Source organism: Pholcus phalangioides, unplaced genomic scaffold, assembly GCF_987345545.1.
Source record: "Pholcus phalangioides strain wild (caught in Gottingen) unplaced genomic scaffold, Ppha-v1.0 ptg000008l_1, whole genome shotgun sequence".
NCBI lineage: Eukaryota > Metazoa > Arthropoda > Arachnida > Araneae > Pholcidae > Pholcus > Pholcus phalangioides.
In genome coordinates this window covers 17,511,835-17,532,251 of record NW_028301601.1, presented here as the reverse complement: position 1 = coordinate 17,532,251, position 20,417 = coordinate 17,511,835, and the positions used below count along the sequence as shown (strand labels likewise).

The window sequence follows — 20,417 nt, the reverse complement described above, 5'->3', positions numbered from 1 at the left end:
TCCACTCACTCACTCGAATCATGCATATAAATCGATGATTTAAGCTCTTTTTACGCATCGATTCATAGCGAGATGATCGATTGTATCAAAAGAAAATAAGATAATAAACGAGTGCGGTTATTCAAGAAAGAAATCATTTCTTTTTATAAGCAAAATAAATAGCATTTTACTTTTATTTGAGATGAACGTGCCTTGGAAGCATAATAATAATATTTACTGAAAGAAGAAGAATGTTAATTTCATGCTAAATCATAAAATGTTACAATATCTTCGAAATTACGAGAAAAAAATTTCTTTTCCGGCAAATGATAATATTATTTGTAATTTAATAAACATATGTTACCTTATGATAGTGCACAATTGCAACTTTGTTAAATTTTTTTTCCCCTTAAAAATTTGGTGTTTATTTTTTTCTGTTTTTGAATTTATGGTAAAAAAAAACAACTAAAAACAAGGCTAAATTTTCATTAGTAAATTAATCTAATCCTTCATTCGAGATTCCGTTCTTTTGAGTTCATTGTCCAAACGTCGAACTTGAGGTTTAGTTATTGCATATATTTTTGGTTCTAGTAGGCTATCTTTTACATTTGTGACACAAAAAATTCTCAAACTTGAGCATAAAATTCTTTCCTAGTTTTCAAGAATTTACTCTTTTCAATTTATTACCTGAATTCTTTGATGTGAGAATATATATTTTTCAAATTTATGATTCTCACATCTCTAATTAGAGGATCGATTATTTCCGATTTGTGGTTCAAATCTCTCATTTGAGGACCAATTCGAGGATTTTAGGATCAATTCTTTCCGATTTTTCTTTTGTTTTTCCATAAAATAATGTGAAAATATTTTTTAATTCCCAATATTTGATACAAAGTTATTTTTTGCCGTCATAAAATAGCTTGGAATTTTTGATATTTTTACTTTGCTTTTCACTGAAATTTTAAAATGTCTAATAAATATGTTTCGCACTGTAAGTTCTTATGAACACAAGTTTGAGTATAATTACATCCATGTTTCAAATCTCAAATTTGAAATCGAACTCTTCTAAATTTGTCATTGAAATCGAATATTTGAAATTTAGCTCTGAGAAATGATAGCTCGAATAAGAAATTTGAGGCTCAATTCCTTTTAATTCTTTTTGAAACACAGTGTACAATTATCGCAGTTAAATAACCTGCTGCAATCGAAAGATAATAAAAATTAGTGTAAACGCCACGGTGGATATTCAAATACACTTATTCCTATTCATAACGAAATAATTGAAAAATATCTACTACAGTGGAAACCTTAATACAACGATACTGTACGGACCAAGAAAAAAATATCGTCAGTAAAAAGGTTATCGTTACATCAAGAGGTAGTATTATCATCAGATGATGGTGATCAAATTTGACGGTGACCATCAAATTTATACTGCTTTTTGGCATTTCCACTTAATTAGTGTTGTTAGCACCACCATAACATGCATTTTATGAGTGTTTATTTCCAGCAAAAAATTGCAATTCGTTAATTGGTAAATAAAATTCTTTAAGTTAATGGTTTCACCCTGCAAAGTAGTAGGCTTACTACACAGAAAATAGCTACGCGACAACTTCATTAACACTTTTAAAATAGTACAAAATACCGATGTTATCACTCACCCCCCAAAATAATAAAAACTGGCGAGGGATTTAAAAATATATTGAAGGTGATTTTGAGCGAGATCTCTCAAAAACTATCGTTGTAGAAGTTTCGATATCTCAGAAAATATCGTTATAGAGGAGTTTATCGTAGTAAAGGATGTCGTTGTATCGAGAGAAGTTTACCATAAGCCTACAGGCAATTCCGAATACGATTTGAAAAAATATCGTTGTAGTGGGATTTATCGTTGTAGCGAGATTTCACTGTAAAGAAAAGAAAAACCTGTGAAAAAGCCACCTCAATAGTTTTCATTCCAACATTTCCCTGACATTCTAAGTTACAGAAAACACGTAATATCCTAGATTACCTCACCGCACGTTTTTTTTTTTTTCCTTTCAGTTATTTGAAAGCTAATACTTATCTCGAAGGCGTAACACATAACGCTTTCCGTAGCAAACAACTCCACTCACATCTTTAAGCCGTAGAATAGTGTTAATATGTATGTATATATATATATAAAAAAATAATAAGAAGAAAAGAAATGACCGCCGCCATTTTCCTCCCAGGCATCAGTCGGAATGAATAAGCGGCAAAATGACACAAAACGTGTTGTTAAGTAAGCGTTTTTGGCCCCCCCCCCCTTCCCTAGCTCACGGGTCTTTGAATGACGCTTATTGCTTCTTAAATGATGGGGAGGGGACCCCGGTTATTAAGGGGGGAATGGAAGGGCCCCCCTGCTATGATTTCTTACCGTTGCCTGTCGTTACCCACCTCGTGCACGTCCCTATCGGATCACGCGATCCAAGTGATGGTGGTGGTGGTGGGGATCGGTTCCACAAGTCAACTAATATAATTCTGTGAGCATCGTCTTCAGGTGCCTGGAATCTTGTATTTTGTTGTTGATTCGAAAACCGTAGAAACTGCGTAATATTGCGATTATCTGATTTTGAACACGGACATTAGCTTAGCGCCTATATATTTAGTTGGCGCTTAAGAAAAGACAGCTGTTACACATTGTTCCGATTTGTTTCTATAATTTCGATAAGAAAAAACTTCGGGGGAACCTGACACTGTAGCTCATGAGTTACCCCAAGTTTCCTTAATTATTCCAATATACCCCAATTCCTTTTTGTTGTACCTACAGCACGTACATTGGCGTACGCAAAGGGGGTTGGGGTCTAACCCCCTCAAGCCGAGATTATAATGTTATTTTGCAGGAAAAACGTAATCCCCCCCACCCAGAAGAAAAAACATTTTGAAACCCGCCCCCTCCCCCGAGAAAATTCTGCTTACGCCTATACACGTAAATACACGTCTTTATATAAAAGAACTTTTAAGTTTACTTCAATAAGTATAATTGTATAAATTATGGTAAATTGCATACGGAAATATGGGAATGTTCTTACCCCTCTAATTTACACGCATTGAAATTTCCAGAGGAGAACAATTTTGAGGGGTCATACAGTAGACTCTAGCTCAGAGATCTTCAACTTTTTTCCAGTCACGAGCACTGCCTGTACCCATCATCAAGAAAAGAGCACCCTTACGGCAAGTTCGACATACGAATGTATGAAGTCAGGGTGGTTTCAGTCCTTCAGTGCAATTACTACAAAGTGTTCAATTGGAACGTTGATCAAGGGCTCGCGAGCACGAAATCGGACACGAGCACTCTGGGTGCTTCGGGGAGCACCGTGGTACTCGCGAGAAACTGATTGAAGATGCCTGCTCTAGCTAATCCAGCACAGACCACCTTACTTCTGTTACCTCAAAAGAGGCAGAGTTGTGTCGGAAAAAGTTAGCAAAGATTTATACTGGTGTCTCCCCCCTTGCTCTATACTCGCAAGTATCGAATCACTCGCGCCGTTCTCCCCATGAAAACAGAAAACTCATGCAACATCAACTCGATGCAACGTATTGGAAGTCAATTGGAAAAAAAAAACCCCATTTAAATAACAAACTTCTGCGCAAATGACATGTTTTTCTCTCAAATGCCCGAAGAAAACCCGCTAAACAAAGCCGGATTACTGTGAGTCTACTGTATCAAGCAAATGAAAAAGCCTGACTGCCATGACAAAAAAGTTTTTTCATGGTCAATATTTAAAAAAAAAAATGGGTATTTCAGGAGCACACTGTATTTGTATGATTTACATAGATTTGAACAGTAGAAAAATGGCATTTATTGTTTTCCAACTTACTTTTCTATCATTGTTGAAGAATGCAAAGCAGTATATACGTCTCCTAGGCCGGGATTACACTATAAAAGTTTGATGAATGATTTTTTTATAAAACTTGGAGAAATAACCAACAAGTAAGTAAAAGGTTCAAAACACGTTCTTGCTTGGTTTGCAAAGAAATAAGAGGCGTGTACCTTCGAACCATTCTGCTGGAAATTATAGAAACTTTATGAACAGCTCAAAAATGAAAATCTAAAGTTTAGGAGTTGCTCCAAAGCCGAAACGAACTCAAGGTATAAAATGTCTTCATTTGGAAAATATAAGGAGCTCAAGTTGTGCTTTTTCAGAGCAACACTGCCAAATAAAGGGCTAATGATTTGCAGCTAGTTTGCATTGGTGAGACTTTTCCAAATTTGCGGCTATCGCAGCTTCCTGAGATTTAGGAAATTTGCATGCGTATAAAAAAAAAAGTGTTCGTTACATTGAAGGTTTTTTGCTATATCGGTATTCGTTTAAACGGAATTCGACTGTATTTGAAAAAACGTTGGTTTGCAAAAAAAAAAAAAAAAAAATTATTCTCACGCAGAGGGATATTTTTTGGTAAAAAATAAAAAATGAGTTCAAACTTTCCTCGATAGAGGGCGATGCACTGTAAACATGCGAATGATAGTCATAAATTAATTACAGGGTGTACGATTAACAGCTCATTTCCGAATTTTCCTGATACTGGCGCTTACATAAGGTCTTTACTATGATGCTGATATTGGGGTGGACAATGCACTATTGATGAATTACCAATAGTGCAAATTTTACGACGCACGTTTGGGACACATAAGAGAAAAATAGATATACACCAAAAAAGCTTTCCCTTCGTGAGAATAACTTTTTCCCAATCCCCATCTACCCACATTCAAATTTTTACAATTCCTTCAATTTTATGGATTTTTCAATTATTTGCGAATTTATGACATTTTCAACCAGAAATTTCCCATGTGATTTATTTTCACAAAACATTTTCCGCCCATGCAGTGGCTGCTCTGTACCTCAATTTACGAGTAGACCTATATACTGCTTTATAAAAGAAATAATCAGTTTCTCAATAATTATTTTTCGAAGCGTTTACGGTATATAACCTATTCTACTGAATTACAGCGCGTTTCTGGCATTACTGTAATTTGTAAATATCTTTATTTTAATTTTCACACTAACGATTTCCAATTTTTACGCTACACAAATTTACGAAGAAAAATTAATTTTCTAATGTTTTTTATATTTTTTTCACGAACTTATATACTATATGCAAGAACTTATGTCCAAGATCCCTGGGAGAATTGACTGATATGCAGGGTGTTTCAAAAATGACTCCTTAACTTTGTAACGGTGATAGGTAAAAAGATGAAACAAAGTAATAAAGTTTAATGGGCAGAAATGTAATTTTAAATACACCGTGGTTGGCAAAATTAGCTACAAGTTAGTGCTTTTAAAAAGTTGATGAAATACTTATTCATGCAAACATGGGTCGAATTGATGAATTACAATGAATTCGAAATTTTCGCCTTACCTAGGAATGACATGACATATGCAAAGAGTAGAGCTTAGCCACCTTGTGCAAATTTTCCTACTTTAATGAATGCGTATGTCTCACAGACGAACTGTTTCAAACAGTGTTTGAGGACTTTAAAAAATGCCCACCAAAGATAGAAGTTTACTGTGACACCACCTATTAGTTAAAACTGTAACTAAATTTTTAAACCCGTGTATTTAACATTCCAGCCGTGTCCATCAACCCTACCACTTGTTTCATCCATCTATCACTGTTCCTTTTGTAGTCCTTTCTGCAACATCCCATACAAATACAAATTAGCAGTCCCCAATAGGTTTACACTGAAAATCACCAGTACAAAAATCCACACAACACACACACTATTATCTGTAAATAATTCATCTATCAACGCAACTAATGATACAAATACTCATTGATGAATCAAAAAATTCCCCTCGTAGATTGATTATTCCTATATGGTAAACCAAAACATATTTCATACGTTAACCATTTAGTAGTGACAAAAATACGTTTTGAACATTCATTACATTCCGATCGATTCATTAGGATTTAACCAATCAGCGCATCGTGTGATGGTGGTAAACAAGTACTACTGGTATTAAATGGGATGCAACTTCGGTGATCATTGAAGTTTTTGTGCGTAAGCCTATGCATGCATATATGTTTGACGACAACAATCTTTATTATTTTATTGTCACTTGTGTGATCACAGGGTGTAGAATAACAATAATAACAGTAATAAAAACTAGAATGTGAGAACGAGATGGTTCGTTAATTCTCGGAACGTGTAAACTGGTTCCGAGTAAATCTCATTTAGATTTGAAGCCGTTCGATGAACTCAAAGAAAAAAGAAATCAAACAACTAATAATCAAATCAAACACTATGTTTATCCGTCACCAAAACAAATGGTGAGAGTTTACTTCTTCTTCTTTCTTGTTTTCGGCGTCTCTTGATCTATGATTTTGCGTTTTATCTTCAGATTTCTTCATCCTTTTGATCATGTTCTTTTCCCCGATCAGTAATAGTAATTATTGTTGTCTGTGTCTGACCCCTTGAAATTCATCTATCGGAGGAAAAATAATGATTTTATGTTTGCATGGATAATTTTGAAAACTTTTTTTTGAAAAATATATACGTGTAATAAGAGGAAAATCCAGGATGAAAGAAGTATTTTGCTTATTTTTGGCCTTTTGAAAGAATCTCCACTATGAAAAGTAGAATTTTTACCCCCAAAAAATTGTCGCTACGAAATACAGTCAAACCTCGATAATGAGTCACTCTTGGGAGAGCAAAAATATGACTTGATAAGCGGAGTGACTCGTTAAACAGAGCAGGTCATAGTTGTGCCAGTTCCTGCCTGAGGATAATTGGGACTTCCAAAGAGTGATCCGGTAAGTGGAGTGACGTGTTAACCGGGTGACGCACTAACGAGGTTTGACTGCACTTCATAAATAGGCCTATTGTATTGAGAAAAAAAATTTAACAAATTTTCAAGAATTTTGATGAAGTAAATTTATAGTGCTCATGAAAAAAATGATAGCTATGCATTTATCAATAAATATTTTATAAATTTTCAAAAGTAAGTAGGATACTTTTTACATAGTTCCAAATTTCTAAACTAATGCTTTTTGAATAAGAGTTTGTGAATTTTCAAAGAAAAATTTTGGGAATTTTCAAGAAAATTTTGTGATTTTTCAAGAAAATTTTGTGATTTTTCAAGAAAATTTTGTGATTTTTCAAGAAAATTTTGTGATTTTTCAAAAACATTTTGAGATTTTTGCAAGAAAATATGATTTTTTAAAAACATTTAGCAATTTTTCAAGAAACGTTTTATTATTTTTGAAAGGAAATTTCGACTTATTGAAAATAGTTTTATGTAATTTTTAAGAAAAGTTTGTTAATTATGAAATAAAAAAAAATTTGGAACTATGGAGAAGTTTTAGAGGACGAAAGTCTTTACTTTTCCAAGTATTTGAACATAATTTTCGAAAACAATTTTATTTAATAGTAATTTCGTATTTTTTCCCCTGTAAGTTTTGATATAATCCGATTATTTTCATATCTTCTTAATTTTTGCATTCTCAATAAATGTAGGAATTTTCTTCCAAAAAATATTCAGGCCTTCTTTGCCCTTTTTTATATTGATTTCCTAATTTCTAGAGTCCGTTATTTTCTAACAACTTTGATAATTTGTTTCAAAAATTTAAAGATCTAAAATGTAAAAAATATTTTTCTTTAAAGATATTTGGAACATGATTTTTGCCTTGTACTTTATAGTTCCAGCCATTTTTCCACCAGCAATTTTTGTCAATTTCGTACAGAATTTTTTTAAATGGTTCGTGAACCCCATTTTCTGCTATAAATTTTTGAGATTTTTGGCAATTGGCCTATGCAAATACTATTTCATTCTATTTCTTGCATCTTCTGTCTTCCTTTTGATGGCTACAGGCTGTCCGGAAGATTTTAAATGCTCAATTTCGCTACCTTCTATACTTATTCCGCATTTTATTTCTAGCATATCATGGCAGATTACCAGAATTCTGGTATTTTTTACGGTCTTTATTCTCATCGCTCAGTTTTGTTGTATTTTTCGTATTTTTAAAAATATTTCTGGAAGAATACCTATATTTTTCAAATTACAAACGAAATAAGCATATTTCACCACTTTTTTTTTTCTCTTTCTGTGTATATTATCATGAATTATATTAGGATATGCTTTACCCATTGAATAATTGGTAACTTTCCTTGAAAAGTTAGGAGTTGAATAGCGCAGATAGCCATGAACTGAACGCAAAACATGCTTTTTTAGATTATATCCTTGCCCAAAAAGAGTGACTTGCAGTAATTTCGGTTACAAAAACGTTTGGTATTAAAATAAGAAAGAAAAAAAAGAGAAAAAAAACACTCGAAACCGAAAAAAAAAAACAACTCCTCCTCTCGGATTTTCTCAGAAGTATATAATCCCGAAAAGTAATTATATTAGCCTCGGAGAAGTGTGAGCGGAACATCATTATGTAATCCAGGGTCATTTTAGAGCATTCAGTGGCTAAATGGGGTGGCTGTATTATATATTTGCATCTGCCATCACACTCTTCGGGGTGGAAGAAAGCATTTCTTTCCGTTGATTGCTGTCACGTGATGACCATTTCCTGGCATTTGCCCATCGAAAATTATCCACCAACGAATGGAGAAATATTTCCCTTTGTTATTTTCGAGGTGGTTTCTCTTGGACACGTTCTACCACACATGGATATGCAGCATCTTGCAGCTGACCTCACCCGAATGTCCTCTAAAACCTGCCTCTGTCATATCCGATGCAAATGGTTACTTACTATCCAATTTCCCACTGAGTCCTATTTCTCTTCGAAACTCCTTGGTGTTGCATAGCAGCGTTTCTCAACCTATGGTCCGTCGACTGGAGGTGGTCCGCAAGCAGACTTGATAAAAATATAAACCTTTTGCAATTGATATTGGTAATATTTTCATATGGGTTCAAATAAAATTTTACCTTTCTACATTATCGAGGAGAATGCAACAAATTGCGATATTGAATACGATGTGTCACTGAATTTTGCCAAAAATTGCAATTTATTACGTTAAATTAAATACAATTCGATTGTTATTGCTGAAATTTCTGAAGGGTATGGAATTCAAGAGTTGCTACAAATCTGTTTTCGAAAATATACCTTTTATTTCACGAAAAAATATTCAAATCATATGATGACCATATTTGATTGAGGAAAATACTGTAAACTGGGACCTAAATAATCACAAGGTAATAATTATTGTTATAATAATCCGTAAAATACACGGCATCGCCAATTAACATTACAAAAATTGATAAAATTAGGCACAATCATTGATCGTAATTAAAGTTGCTTAAAATTGCAGAAATAACGTTAAACCTGACAAATATGTGAGATGAATTTTTATAATTTTTACCATAGTTATCATAATATAATTTATATATATTACGAAAACGCATTGTGTGTTTATTACGAACTTAAGTAATTGTTACAAATACAAATAGGTATCATTGAAAAAACGATAAAAATGAGAAAAAAAAATCGTAACAATGAAAATTACAGGAATGTCCCGTATTACGGGACGCGAGTGGTCCGTCAAATTGTTTCAGACGTTTTACTGGTCCTTCTTTCCAAAAAGGTTGAGAAACGACGTTGTATAGAAGCGGAATTATTTAAAAATCTATACACAGAATGCAGAGGGAATCTCCTAGAACAGGGGGTCTTTAGCCTTTCAAGCACACACATTGCGGGCCAAATTAAAACTTTCCGTGAAGCCCGCGGGTCACCAAGTCATACCCGCTGGTGACCAAGGCACATCCGATAACCTTCAGGGCCACCTTTGGTCCGCGGGACAAGGGTTTACCATATATGGCTTAAAGGGTGGGTCGCAATGAATTTCTTAAAGAGAAATTTTGAGCTCTTCCCCGTCAAATAGCATTGAAATTAACAGAAATCGATTATAATAACACATATAAAAGTATTTTCTTTCGAAATTTTAATTTTTTTTTCATCTTGGGGGAGGGAGGTGCACGTGCCCGCTCTGCCCCACTCCCGCGTGCGTTTCTGATTCCAACAATATGCGTTAGTAGGTAGGGGGCAGTGCTGGAGAAATTTTGCTGACAGGAGGGGGTTCAAAAATGGCTAAAACTTTGCTGATGTAATACTTGAAAGGCTTCTTATTTTGGAATAATTTTTTTTCATCTATTCCGACATTTTTTTATAATTATTTCTTTTATTAATTCTGAAACTGATTTTAATAATTCTGAAATTATTTTTTCATTATTCTAAAATTTTGGCCAATAATTCAGAAATTATCCTTTAATTTCATATATTTCGAAAGGCGAAATTCAACATCCAAAGGTATACATAACTATAGAATTTACAGAAATGCTGAAAAAGAATTTAATGAAACGAATAATTTCACAATTACTGACAAAAATAATTGGAAGAATAGGTGATAGAAATAAATTTCGGAATTATTGATAGTAATTTCAGAATTTTTAAAAGTGATAGTCCCAGGAAAAAAATCAAATTTGTGAAAGAAATAATTTCATAATTAATGAAAATTAAAAATTAATTAAATTTATTTCAAAATTAATGAAAATTTATATGATTATAATTTTTTTTTTCAAAATGTTGATTGATTTTGAAATAAATTATCAGTTCTCATTAATTTTGAAAATAATTCTGAATTTCCATTGATTTTGAAATTAAATTTGAATTCTCATCCATCCTGAAATTGATTTTGAATTCTCCCATTCTGAAATTATTCACTTGAATATAATTCTAAATTATCATCATTTCTGAAATTATTTTTCCCGATACTTTTCAATTACCATCAATTCCGAATTATCGTCAATTACGCGAAATTGATTCTGAATTCCCATCAATTCCGAAACTATTTCTTTCGTTAGTTCTGAAATGAATTCTCAGTTATTCAGAATTCATTTCAGAAGAATTCATTTCATTTCATTTGAGAATAATTCCCGAATTTTTGAGAATTATTCTCATAAATTCGGGAATTATTCTTTCCGATAAATCGGAATTCAAATTAATCCTTAATTTTCAGCTATTATAAAATTATTTCTCAATTTTCTCGGCCGTTATAAAATTATTTTTGAATTTTCAGTCATTGTAAAGTTATTTGTAAATTTGTAATTAATTTTGAAATGATTTCCTATTGATTCTAAAATTGCATCCTCTTTTGTGTGCCATTGTTTTTAAACTGGTGTTTTTCAGTACTTTTTACATACTGTAACTATAAATGCTTTTGTATATGGACCCCCCAAAATATATCAAATATAGGCTCAAGAGGACCTGAAACTCTTTGGCACTCGAGCCTCCGAACATTTTAGCATCGACAGCCCAGATATTTTATAAAATTGAACTTCTCAATGTGAAAAAATACTTTCCCCTATATCCCCTTAGTTTGCACCAGCTGAAGATCGAGATAGACCGTACTTCGGGGGGGGGGGGGGGGGGGGGCTCAGTGATTTATGCTGTGCATAGGCGTACGCAGAATTTTCTCAAGGGGAGGGGGTTACGTTTCTTCCTGCAAAATAACACTGCAATCTCGGCTTGAGGCCCCCCCCCCCCTTTGCGTACACTAATGATGCTGTGTCGCTTAAAGGGATAAGGAAAATAAGAAAAATGCCTGACAGACCAAAAAAGTATTGACGTGGTGGATATCGGTCACCCAACGTAATGCAACAATAACAACCAAAGCTATCATGAGGTGTCAAATTATTGAAAATTTTGTAAATTAATGCCTTTTTGTTTTCTAGTGACGGACAAAACAAAACTAGATAAACTGAGATAATGCTGACTGAGATCTGAACATGTTTAGCTTAAATTGATATAAGCTGAGTGTAATAAAACATTCTCGGGAAAAGTATTCGGTCACACACACACACAGTCATTAACCATATACAGTAGATGCTGTTTGAAAACCGGTCGGTCATGATATCGTGCTCGGAGATATCATGGGAATATCCCGACAAATGAGGTAATCGAATCTTCGTGCCAAAATACATGTCAAAACATCTGTCCCGACAACTAGCTTTGACGACAAAAATATCTTGTCTCATTAGGTTCGGTTGATAAACACATCACGTCTAATTGCGTCGACACAATCAGCTGCCTTGTCAGTGGTGTGTTCCGACGATGTCATCGAGAGTTATTACCTCGTGCACGAGAGATGGACAATAATTGGTGACTGATTTCATCCAGGGACGTCTAATTGTTTACTACCAGGCCTCTTCTTTAGATTTTTTTTTCAATTCAATATCTTCCCTCTGTTGCTAATCTTGGAAAACGTTCAGTGATACCTCGGCTAACGAACATGATTTGTTCCGAAATCACATTCGTTAGTCGAAATCTTCGCTGGCCGAAACGCGATTTCCCATGGGTTTCTATATGAAATCATTTAATTCGTTAGAGATATGGCCTAAAATCCAAAGATGAGTTTTTTTGAAACACTGAGGCTGGCATTGAGTCGCTATAAAAAAAAAGGAGCTTCAAGAGGTACCGACATGAAGAAAACATTAAAAAGACTGAAACCCGCCATTCGTATTTACGGGACTCAAGCCTCAAGCCCGTACGCAGGAGGCAGAATGGCGCATTCCATTGTATATTCATGAATCTTTGGTAGGCTCGGCCAACCCCCCCCCCCCCCCACCCTTACAGAATTTATTGGGGAGTGGGCTCAAATGGCCCTAGGTTCCTGTTTCAAAGAGGTGTGATAGTTAATCGGGGGGGGGGGGGTTGAGATGCATACTTTCATTTGGGGAACTAATTATTTCGCCTTAAAAGAGGGGTTACCGCATTCGAGGGGTGCCCGTTAAAAGGGGTTTCACTTTATTGAAGATAATTTTGTTTTACTCTATGTAAGACAATCAACACCAGCTTTGGGCTACAAATAACCATACCGCTTCAGTTCGTAGGTGTCGAATCTCATTTGTGTCCCCACTCATTTGTGATTTGGTCAGCTCATTTATGTGTCTGATACATGCAGATGGGAAAAAAGAGATAAGCTCTTAGAATGTCCAGACTATTCAGTTTTATGCTGAGTCTTTCATTGAAAGAACACGTGTTTTGAAAACATAAGCTCTTTTTTTCAATTAATTTCGATTGTCTGAATATTTTTTTATTTTATATGAAATGATTCAAAAACGTTCAGAAAAAGAAGTGAAGGTACATCTGGAAAAGGATTCCGAGATGGACATGAATTAATCGGGATCGAGTGACAGTAATTCTGATGCGATGCTTTCAAATAAAATTCAGTTCATGACGCGGCTGTTTTATGTTAGCCACATGCATCTATATCAAAGAAAAGGTTCGTTAGCCTAATTCGTATTCTTTAGCCAAGGCCAGAGGCGGATTTCACGGAAGGCGTGCCGGGAGCGCGCCCGGGGCCCTGAAAAACCCAAACTTTAGACCATTTTTTAATTTAAAGGGGCCCAATATTTTCTTTTGCACCGGGGGCCTCAACAGACTTTAATACGCCACTGGCCGAGGCAGAAAAATCACGAAAAATTTTTTTTCGTTAACCGAAAATTTCGTAAGTCAAGGCCTTCGTTAGCTGAGGTATCACTGTATATGCATGCATGTGACGAAGACTTAAGATCTGATAATGGTAATTTAAACTGAAAAGTGAGAAGTGAGTGAGAGAGAGAGAGAGAGAGAGAGAGAGATGTTCGTTCTCCTTAAATACAGTATACAGTGTGGTCGATGAAAACTTCTATTCTGATAACTGTGATAATATCTGTTTCAATGGACGAAAAACCATGTTTTTTTGTAACTGCTTATCCTAATTCTTGTCGACGGGCTCTTTTAAATAATGTGAACATTTTATCGCGCCATCTCCCGGAACTGATAACAATGAACATGAGCACATAAAACTCGGTTCACACTCATTACCCGCGTATGTAATCGATGTTCAGCTGTAGAAATTGTTCTCATGAGCTGTTTTTTGATAATGATGACTTAAAAAGTGCGAACTGAATACCTCAGTCTATTGCTTAATTATGCATGAAACTACATGTATATATTACATGTTTAAACATTATTGCCAATTATAGTAAACTTAAGTTCATTCGTCATATTATGTATAATTGTCGACCATTTTGATAAGTTTGACAAATTTCCCTAAATTTATCAGTTTCACTGGTGATAATGCATAATACCTCAGCGTCGTTGGTAAATTTTATTATTAATAAAAAAATTATCCTATTTACCGGTAGTTATGTGCAACACCCAAGTGTCGTTGGCAAATTTCAGTGCTGCCAGCAGTCAAAAAATTTTCCAACTTGATTCTTCATCAGAAACAACTAGAAACCGGGTTCAAAACAACCAGAATTAATTTTATTCATCATTTAGATGTCCATATCTCACGGGACATTCCCGTATTTTCACGTAATTTAATAATTATAAGCATGGGCCCCACATCCTGAAGAAAGACCCCTAGGCTGTCAGACCAGACACGACCCGGGCTCTGTCCCTTCCGGGATGTTGCGGAAGGCCCCCTAGACCGGGACCTATGGTTGGTCCCCCAGAGACCAGACTTTTCACGGGCCCCATCTGCAGTGAATTTATAGCGTTAAAAAAAAGAAGAAATGATGAGAATCGTCCCAGTCCCCAGGACTGGAGCCCCGTCAACCCACCCTTGTGGGGGGGGGGGGGCATGATATGATTATAAGACTACTAGTAGACAGAAATTTTTTTTGAAAAGACTAGAAGAAACAAGTAGCAAAACAACAAGGAAAAACCAATAGATGGGCTTTTTTCGAACTAAATGGCTGAAAAACAAATAAACCAGATCTAGATAACTAAGTTAGCAACGCTTTTCGGGGTGCAATCGTAAGATTCATTAAATGGATTCGTTATATCGATGTCCAATTGCATAATAACCGGTAAATCTGATGAACTTTGGTACGATTTATTATGTTTTTAGTAATAAAATGAATAAAATAAATTTAATTTGGTTTTTTGTAAATTTTCAAATTTACTAACGACCCTTGGGTATTATAAAAAACACCGATAAAAGTGATGAAACCATCAAACTTACCGAAATGACTGGCGATTATGCATAGTGATCGGTTATTATGTGTAATAATGAGAGCCGGATTATGTGCACTTAAAAACTGGCGAAATATGCTCTTAAAATATGCAAAAAAGCACTTAACATATGCAAATAAGCACTTAAAAATGCCAAAACGTGCACTTAAAAATGCCAAAACGTGCACTTGAAAATGCCAAAATGTGCACTTAAAAATACCAAAATGTGCACTTAAAAATGCCAAAACGTGCACTTGAAAATGCCAAAATGTGCACTTGAAAATACCAAAATGTGCACTTAAAAATGCCAAAATATGAACTTTAAAATGCCAAAATATGCACTTAAAATATACATTAAAAAACACCGAAATATGAATACAAAACTGAAAATATATACTAAAAATTCCTGAAAAGTTAAAAATTTCGAAATATGTACCAAAAATGAGAAAATATACATTAAAAAATCACCAATAAAAAAAACCAGTATCTTATTAAAATGCATATTTTTCATTTCTTATGCCTTACACTATTTTGGAAAATTTATTTTATAAAGCTCGAAAAATGCAACCAATAAGCGTATCGGTTGCATTCGAGGGAATGTAACCGATTATCTGATTGGTTGATTATTATTTTTTTTTTTTTGAGTTTTTGTAAACGATTTTTTTATCAAATTTTTATTGTGTAATCCCGCCATAAGTTTATATTCATTTACAAAAAATATCCCCACGTATGTATACACTACCATATGCAAATAACTTCTACAGATTTTTTATTTAGGCATTTTTTTAGCTTGTTGTAGCTGCTCGGTACCAAAAGAATTTTGACACTATTTCTAAAAACATTTAACACTTTTCATATATTTCTAGAAATAGCCTTACAATAAATCGGTTGATATTTTGAAAATACAGTATTACCGACATCTCTATTACTTTACTACATCCGGGGGAAAAACCGATATTATGAAAATATTATGAGTAATATTCATTTGAAACATTACAAATAAAAAGAGATTGGAGCTTAAATAACCTTCATAAATATGCACTCATTCTGAAAATTCTCTGATTTTATGCATTTATATGCATTAATGCTAAAAAACGCCAAAATATGCAAATGCATTGCACATATGCATTTGCATATAATCCGGGATCTAATGATAACCAATGGCATAATATTATACATAATAACCGATTTATCACATTCACTGTAACAGACTCATGGGAAAAGAATACGAAATCCCACGAAAAAAGAGTGAGGTTATTTTATCTTGATTTCTCTGGCAGTTACTGGCAACATTTCAAGCACAGTTGCTCTGTTTCCTTCTCAGTGTTTTGACAGCAGATGATGTCAACTATTTTTGTTTCTTTTTCCTCAATTTTACTGTTTCTAACTGTTGTTTCATTTTTTTTCCCCCCGTTCCATTATCTTATACTGCTGGTTTTTTGGTTTTTTTTTTTGAATCGATGACGTGTTTTTGAGCGATGAGCAGTAGAAATCTCCTAAACGAATGACTGGGCGGCTGTAAACACAAGTTGGCAGTTTACTACGTAAATCGTGATAAAAATTTTCGATCATCAGCTAATGAGAGCATATTGCTTGACCCCCCGACTAGTATTTTATATCTTATCTTTCTATCTCGTTCCGGCTATTGCTACCAGAACATCAAGAAGCGAAATCTGAAAAGAATGGGATACTTTCATCCATGGATTCTAATCCTGTCTCCAACACAATAATGAAAAATAATTCTGTGACTTGCCGATAAAGTTCCGGGTCCCTTGTGGAATTTCAAGGGATGTTTATCAAGCTCCAGTAGTAAGAGCCAATGTCAAATGCACAGAGGTTCCCACGTTCATGTTGAATCTGTGATGGTTACGAGACAGTTCCATGGAACACGAAGAAACCTGAATACACTGTATATATACGTACTTATAAAATCAATGTCCTTTCTCCGCATGGAGCAATAGCGCACATTCATTTGGTCCTCAAGTTATTCTCCCTAAGATTGATTTTTATTACCTATAATTCTACATCAATTCTGAAAATATTTCGATGCTTTTGAAAATATTTCTTTTCAATAATTCAGAAAATATTTCTCTCAATAGTTCTCAAAATATTTTCTATTATGAATTTTTATGAATTGTGTATTACTTAGTTTCAACTGATGCTGAAATTATTTCTTTCAATAATTTTAAAATAAATATTTCAGAATATAAATTATAAGGTATAATATTTATATAATTACTTCTTTGAATAATTATGAAATTTTTTCTTTCAATAATTATGAAATTTTTTCTTTCAATAATTATGAAATTTTTTCTTTCAATAATTATGAAATTTTTTCTTTCAATAATTATGAAATTTTTTCTTTTAATAATTATGAAATTTTTTCTTTCAATAATTCAAAAATTATTATTTTTTCACCAATACTAAAATTATTTCTTTAAATAATTATGATACCATTTCTTTCATTAGTATTTTTTGTCCAAATGGATTTAAAATTATTGCTTTCATCAATTGTAGAATTTTCTCAGTGAGGATTATTTTCCAGGAATTTGATAAATTCAGTTACTATGTAAGCCTTTCCACGACGGGCCACAAAAATCTTCGTGGACAATGCTCTCTGAGGACCCCGATTTAGAAATTCAATAATAAATTCTTCATTTATAAAATTAATAAATTTATCTACCTTAATAATTAAGATTAAGAAATGCTGAAATATATTATATAACTAAAAAAAAAAAAAAAAAACATGCTAAGAAAAATTAAATTAACTAATATTTTTCATGATCATGTTAATTTAAGCTAGAATCCTTCATCACCTTATTAATTGTGTTGTTTATCGTTAAAGTCGTATCTTTAATAGGGCTGGTTTGATTAATCGGCCGATCAATCGATTAAAATTTTTTTGATTGACCAGTTAGAAATTTTAATTGACTCCCAGCCCTAAATTCTAAGTATGAATTTTCTCATTGAACCCGTGTTTTCTTTCTTTCCAGACTCAGCTCGTGATCACTTGTCAATGTTCAGCAACAGACAGCAACCAAAGAAGAAGAGGAAGTCCCGGACGGCTTTCACAAACCACCAAATATTCGAACTGGAAAAAAGGTTCCTGTACCAGAAGTACCTATCGCCGGCGGATCGGGACGAGATCGCCCAGTCACTAGGACTGACCAACGCCCAAGTCATAACATGGTTCCAGAATCGACGAGCGAAACTCAAGAGGGACATGGAGGAGCTCAAGAAAGACGTCGAGAGCACCAAAGTGCAGGGTATGCACCGAAGCATCATCGAAAACATCCAGGACTTGAGCCTGCTGAAAAAAAACAAGGACGGTAAAGTGATATGTTCCGTTCTGCCCTGAGACAATACAGTTTCTGTGCTGTAGAAACGACCGAAGAAAAAACCCCGGTTTTTATTTTTACGGTGGTTTTTTATTACTACTGAATACTACATTTCCATGTATAGATCGATGAACTGGACGACACTTGGTCCTTCTGTGAAACGACGTCGATTCCCGTTAATAATCTCGACATCGGTGGAGAAGTCAATAGATTCATCCGTTATCGAGATTGGCACCATCTCCATCGTTTTGAATGGTGCAGATTCTTCACATAATTTACATTGCGGGTTAAAAAGTTGGTAAATTATTTTGCCGCCATATTGTGAGGGCCATTTTATTGGAATAAAAGTGCTGTAGTGATTATTTATTTAAGCGAGATACTCACGGCACTGACCATGTTCCTATGATGAGATTTCACATGAAAATTCTGGCCAACAAATTACTTATTATCCATGAGAAATAAGTAATAATTTTACAGCATCGTAATGATTATCTCTCTCCTAGAAATTCTCAGACTTCTAAAGTGACTTGGAATAAAATTGAAAATGTCTCGTGGCATTCATTCCTAATTCCTAGATGGCACCCTAAAGTGGAACTTCAAACAGGTCACCACAGTAGGCACTCATTTAGATCAATATTTTAAATATAATTTTTATTCGAAATATCTCGAAATAGCCCCCAATAGCCGATCTTCATATAAACCAGTAGTTCTCGAACCCCTTGTGCTCTTGGGATATTCCAAGGTGCCACGGTTGAGAATGAAGTGAAAGGGGGAATAAATTATGATTGATGGCACCCTGCTAGACAATAAAAATCATTTAAATGCATCTTGAACATTCAATAACAAATCCCTATATTGCAGCAAAATTGAATAAAAAAAAATCATAATTATATTAAAATTGTTCTCAACGAAAGAATCGAAGATTTACGAATCCTCGATTACTACAAAATATCATATTGATCACATGCAAGAGTGTCGACGTCTCATCAGAAGAATGAAACTGGACATTTCATATAGATTAAACGTCCATAGTCCGAACTCAACTATGTATATATATATAATGATTATATCAAGTGAAAAGAAAAAAAAAAGACTGAATATTTCTTTTCTTATTTCCGCCGGTTATATAAAATGAAAATTTATTAATTAGTATTTCTGTTCATAATCGTTATTAAATTAATGAAATTTCCGATGTAAATAATGTTGTATGTATTATGTATGTGTATGTGTGAGAGTATGTGTCCAGGGAGGATAATAAAATACATTTCATTCTGTGAAAAAAAAAAAACCAAGATGTGGTGTTTTTGTTTTTTGTGTCTATTAACACTTCTAAGCATGAGAAGCAGTGTTTGTCAAACACGGCTTTTCCAGAATTTCACCACAGGAATTGGATCTGTTACTGTGGAAGGCAGGACTTTTGTAATTCCAGTCCCCAGCCAGTACAATTGGATTGTTGGTATTGATCAGGAAGTTAAGTTCAGATCAAGTCTATTTCTATAATTTTTTATTAGGTGGCTTGTATATTGCACATAGAGATATTGGATGCCTGTTAATTAAGTTTTTCCATGGAGTCAGAGTCTAGTGTATCAATTTCTTTAAATGGTATATCATTTTTGATGAAGACTGCTACTCCACCTCCTCTTTCGTTTAGTCTATCTCTTCTGAGGCAGGTGTTATTAAATATGTTAATGGTGTGTGAAAAGTCTTCAACCATGTTTCGCATACGAGGGCTACATCAATTTCCATATTTCCCAGAAAGCCTGCCTTAACTCTTTAATAAATTAACTAGAATGCTGAAATACCCTTCTGAATAATATTTACACGCTGAAAAATATATATTTTAATTATAGAAATAACTCTTCATATACTCCTTTTATTTTCTATCCTCCCTATTAAAAAAAATAGAAAAAGTATCTAGCCGATAGCCCGCTAACACCTTCCATTTTTGATGTTAAAGAATGTGGAAAGAAAACAACAACAAATTTTCTGCACGTGCATTAAAAATGAATTGCGTTGCCACCGTCGCTGAACAAAAAAATTCAGTAAATGTATAGTAGTAGTTGTATATCCCAAGCTTAATTTTGATTGGTCATTGGTCAATCAGCCAAAGGGAAAAATCACTTTTCCCTGTGTTGAAAG

The 20,417-nt window shown here is 34.0% G+C and overlaps 1 protein-coding gene across 1 annotated transcript in view; it reads left to right on the top strand.

The window, feature by feature from the left end:
- Positions 1-19,554, top strand: part of LOC149083923 (uncharacterized) — a 110,052-nt gene extending 90,498 nt beyond the window's left edge. The window contains exon 2 of the mRNA XM_089234302.1: positions 17,934-19,554. Coding sequence (XP_089090428.1) covers positions 17,934-18,298 — 365 coding nt within the window. The 3' untranslated portion in view covers positions 18,299-19,554. The remainder of the gene's footprint in view (positions 1-17,933) is intronic.
- Positions 19,555-20,417: the final 863 nt, after the last annotated feature.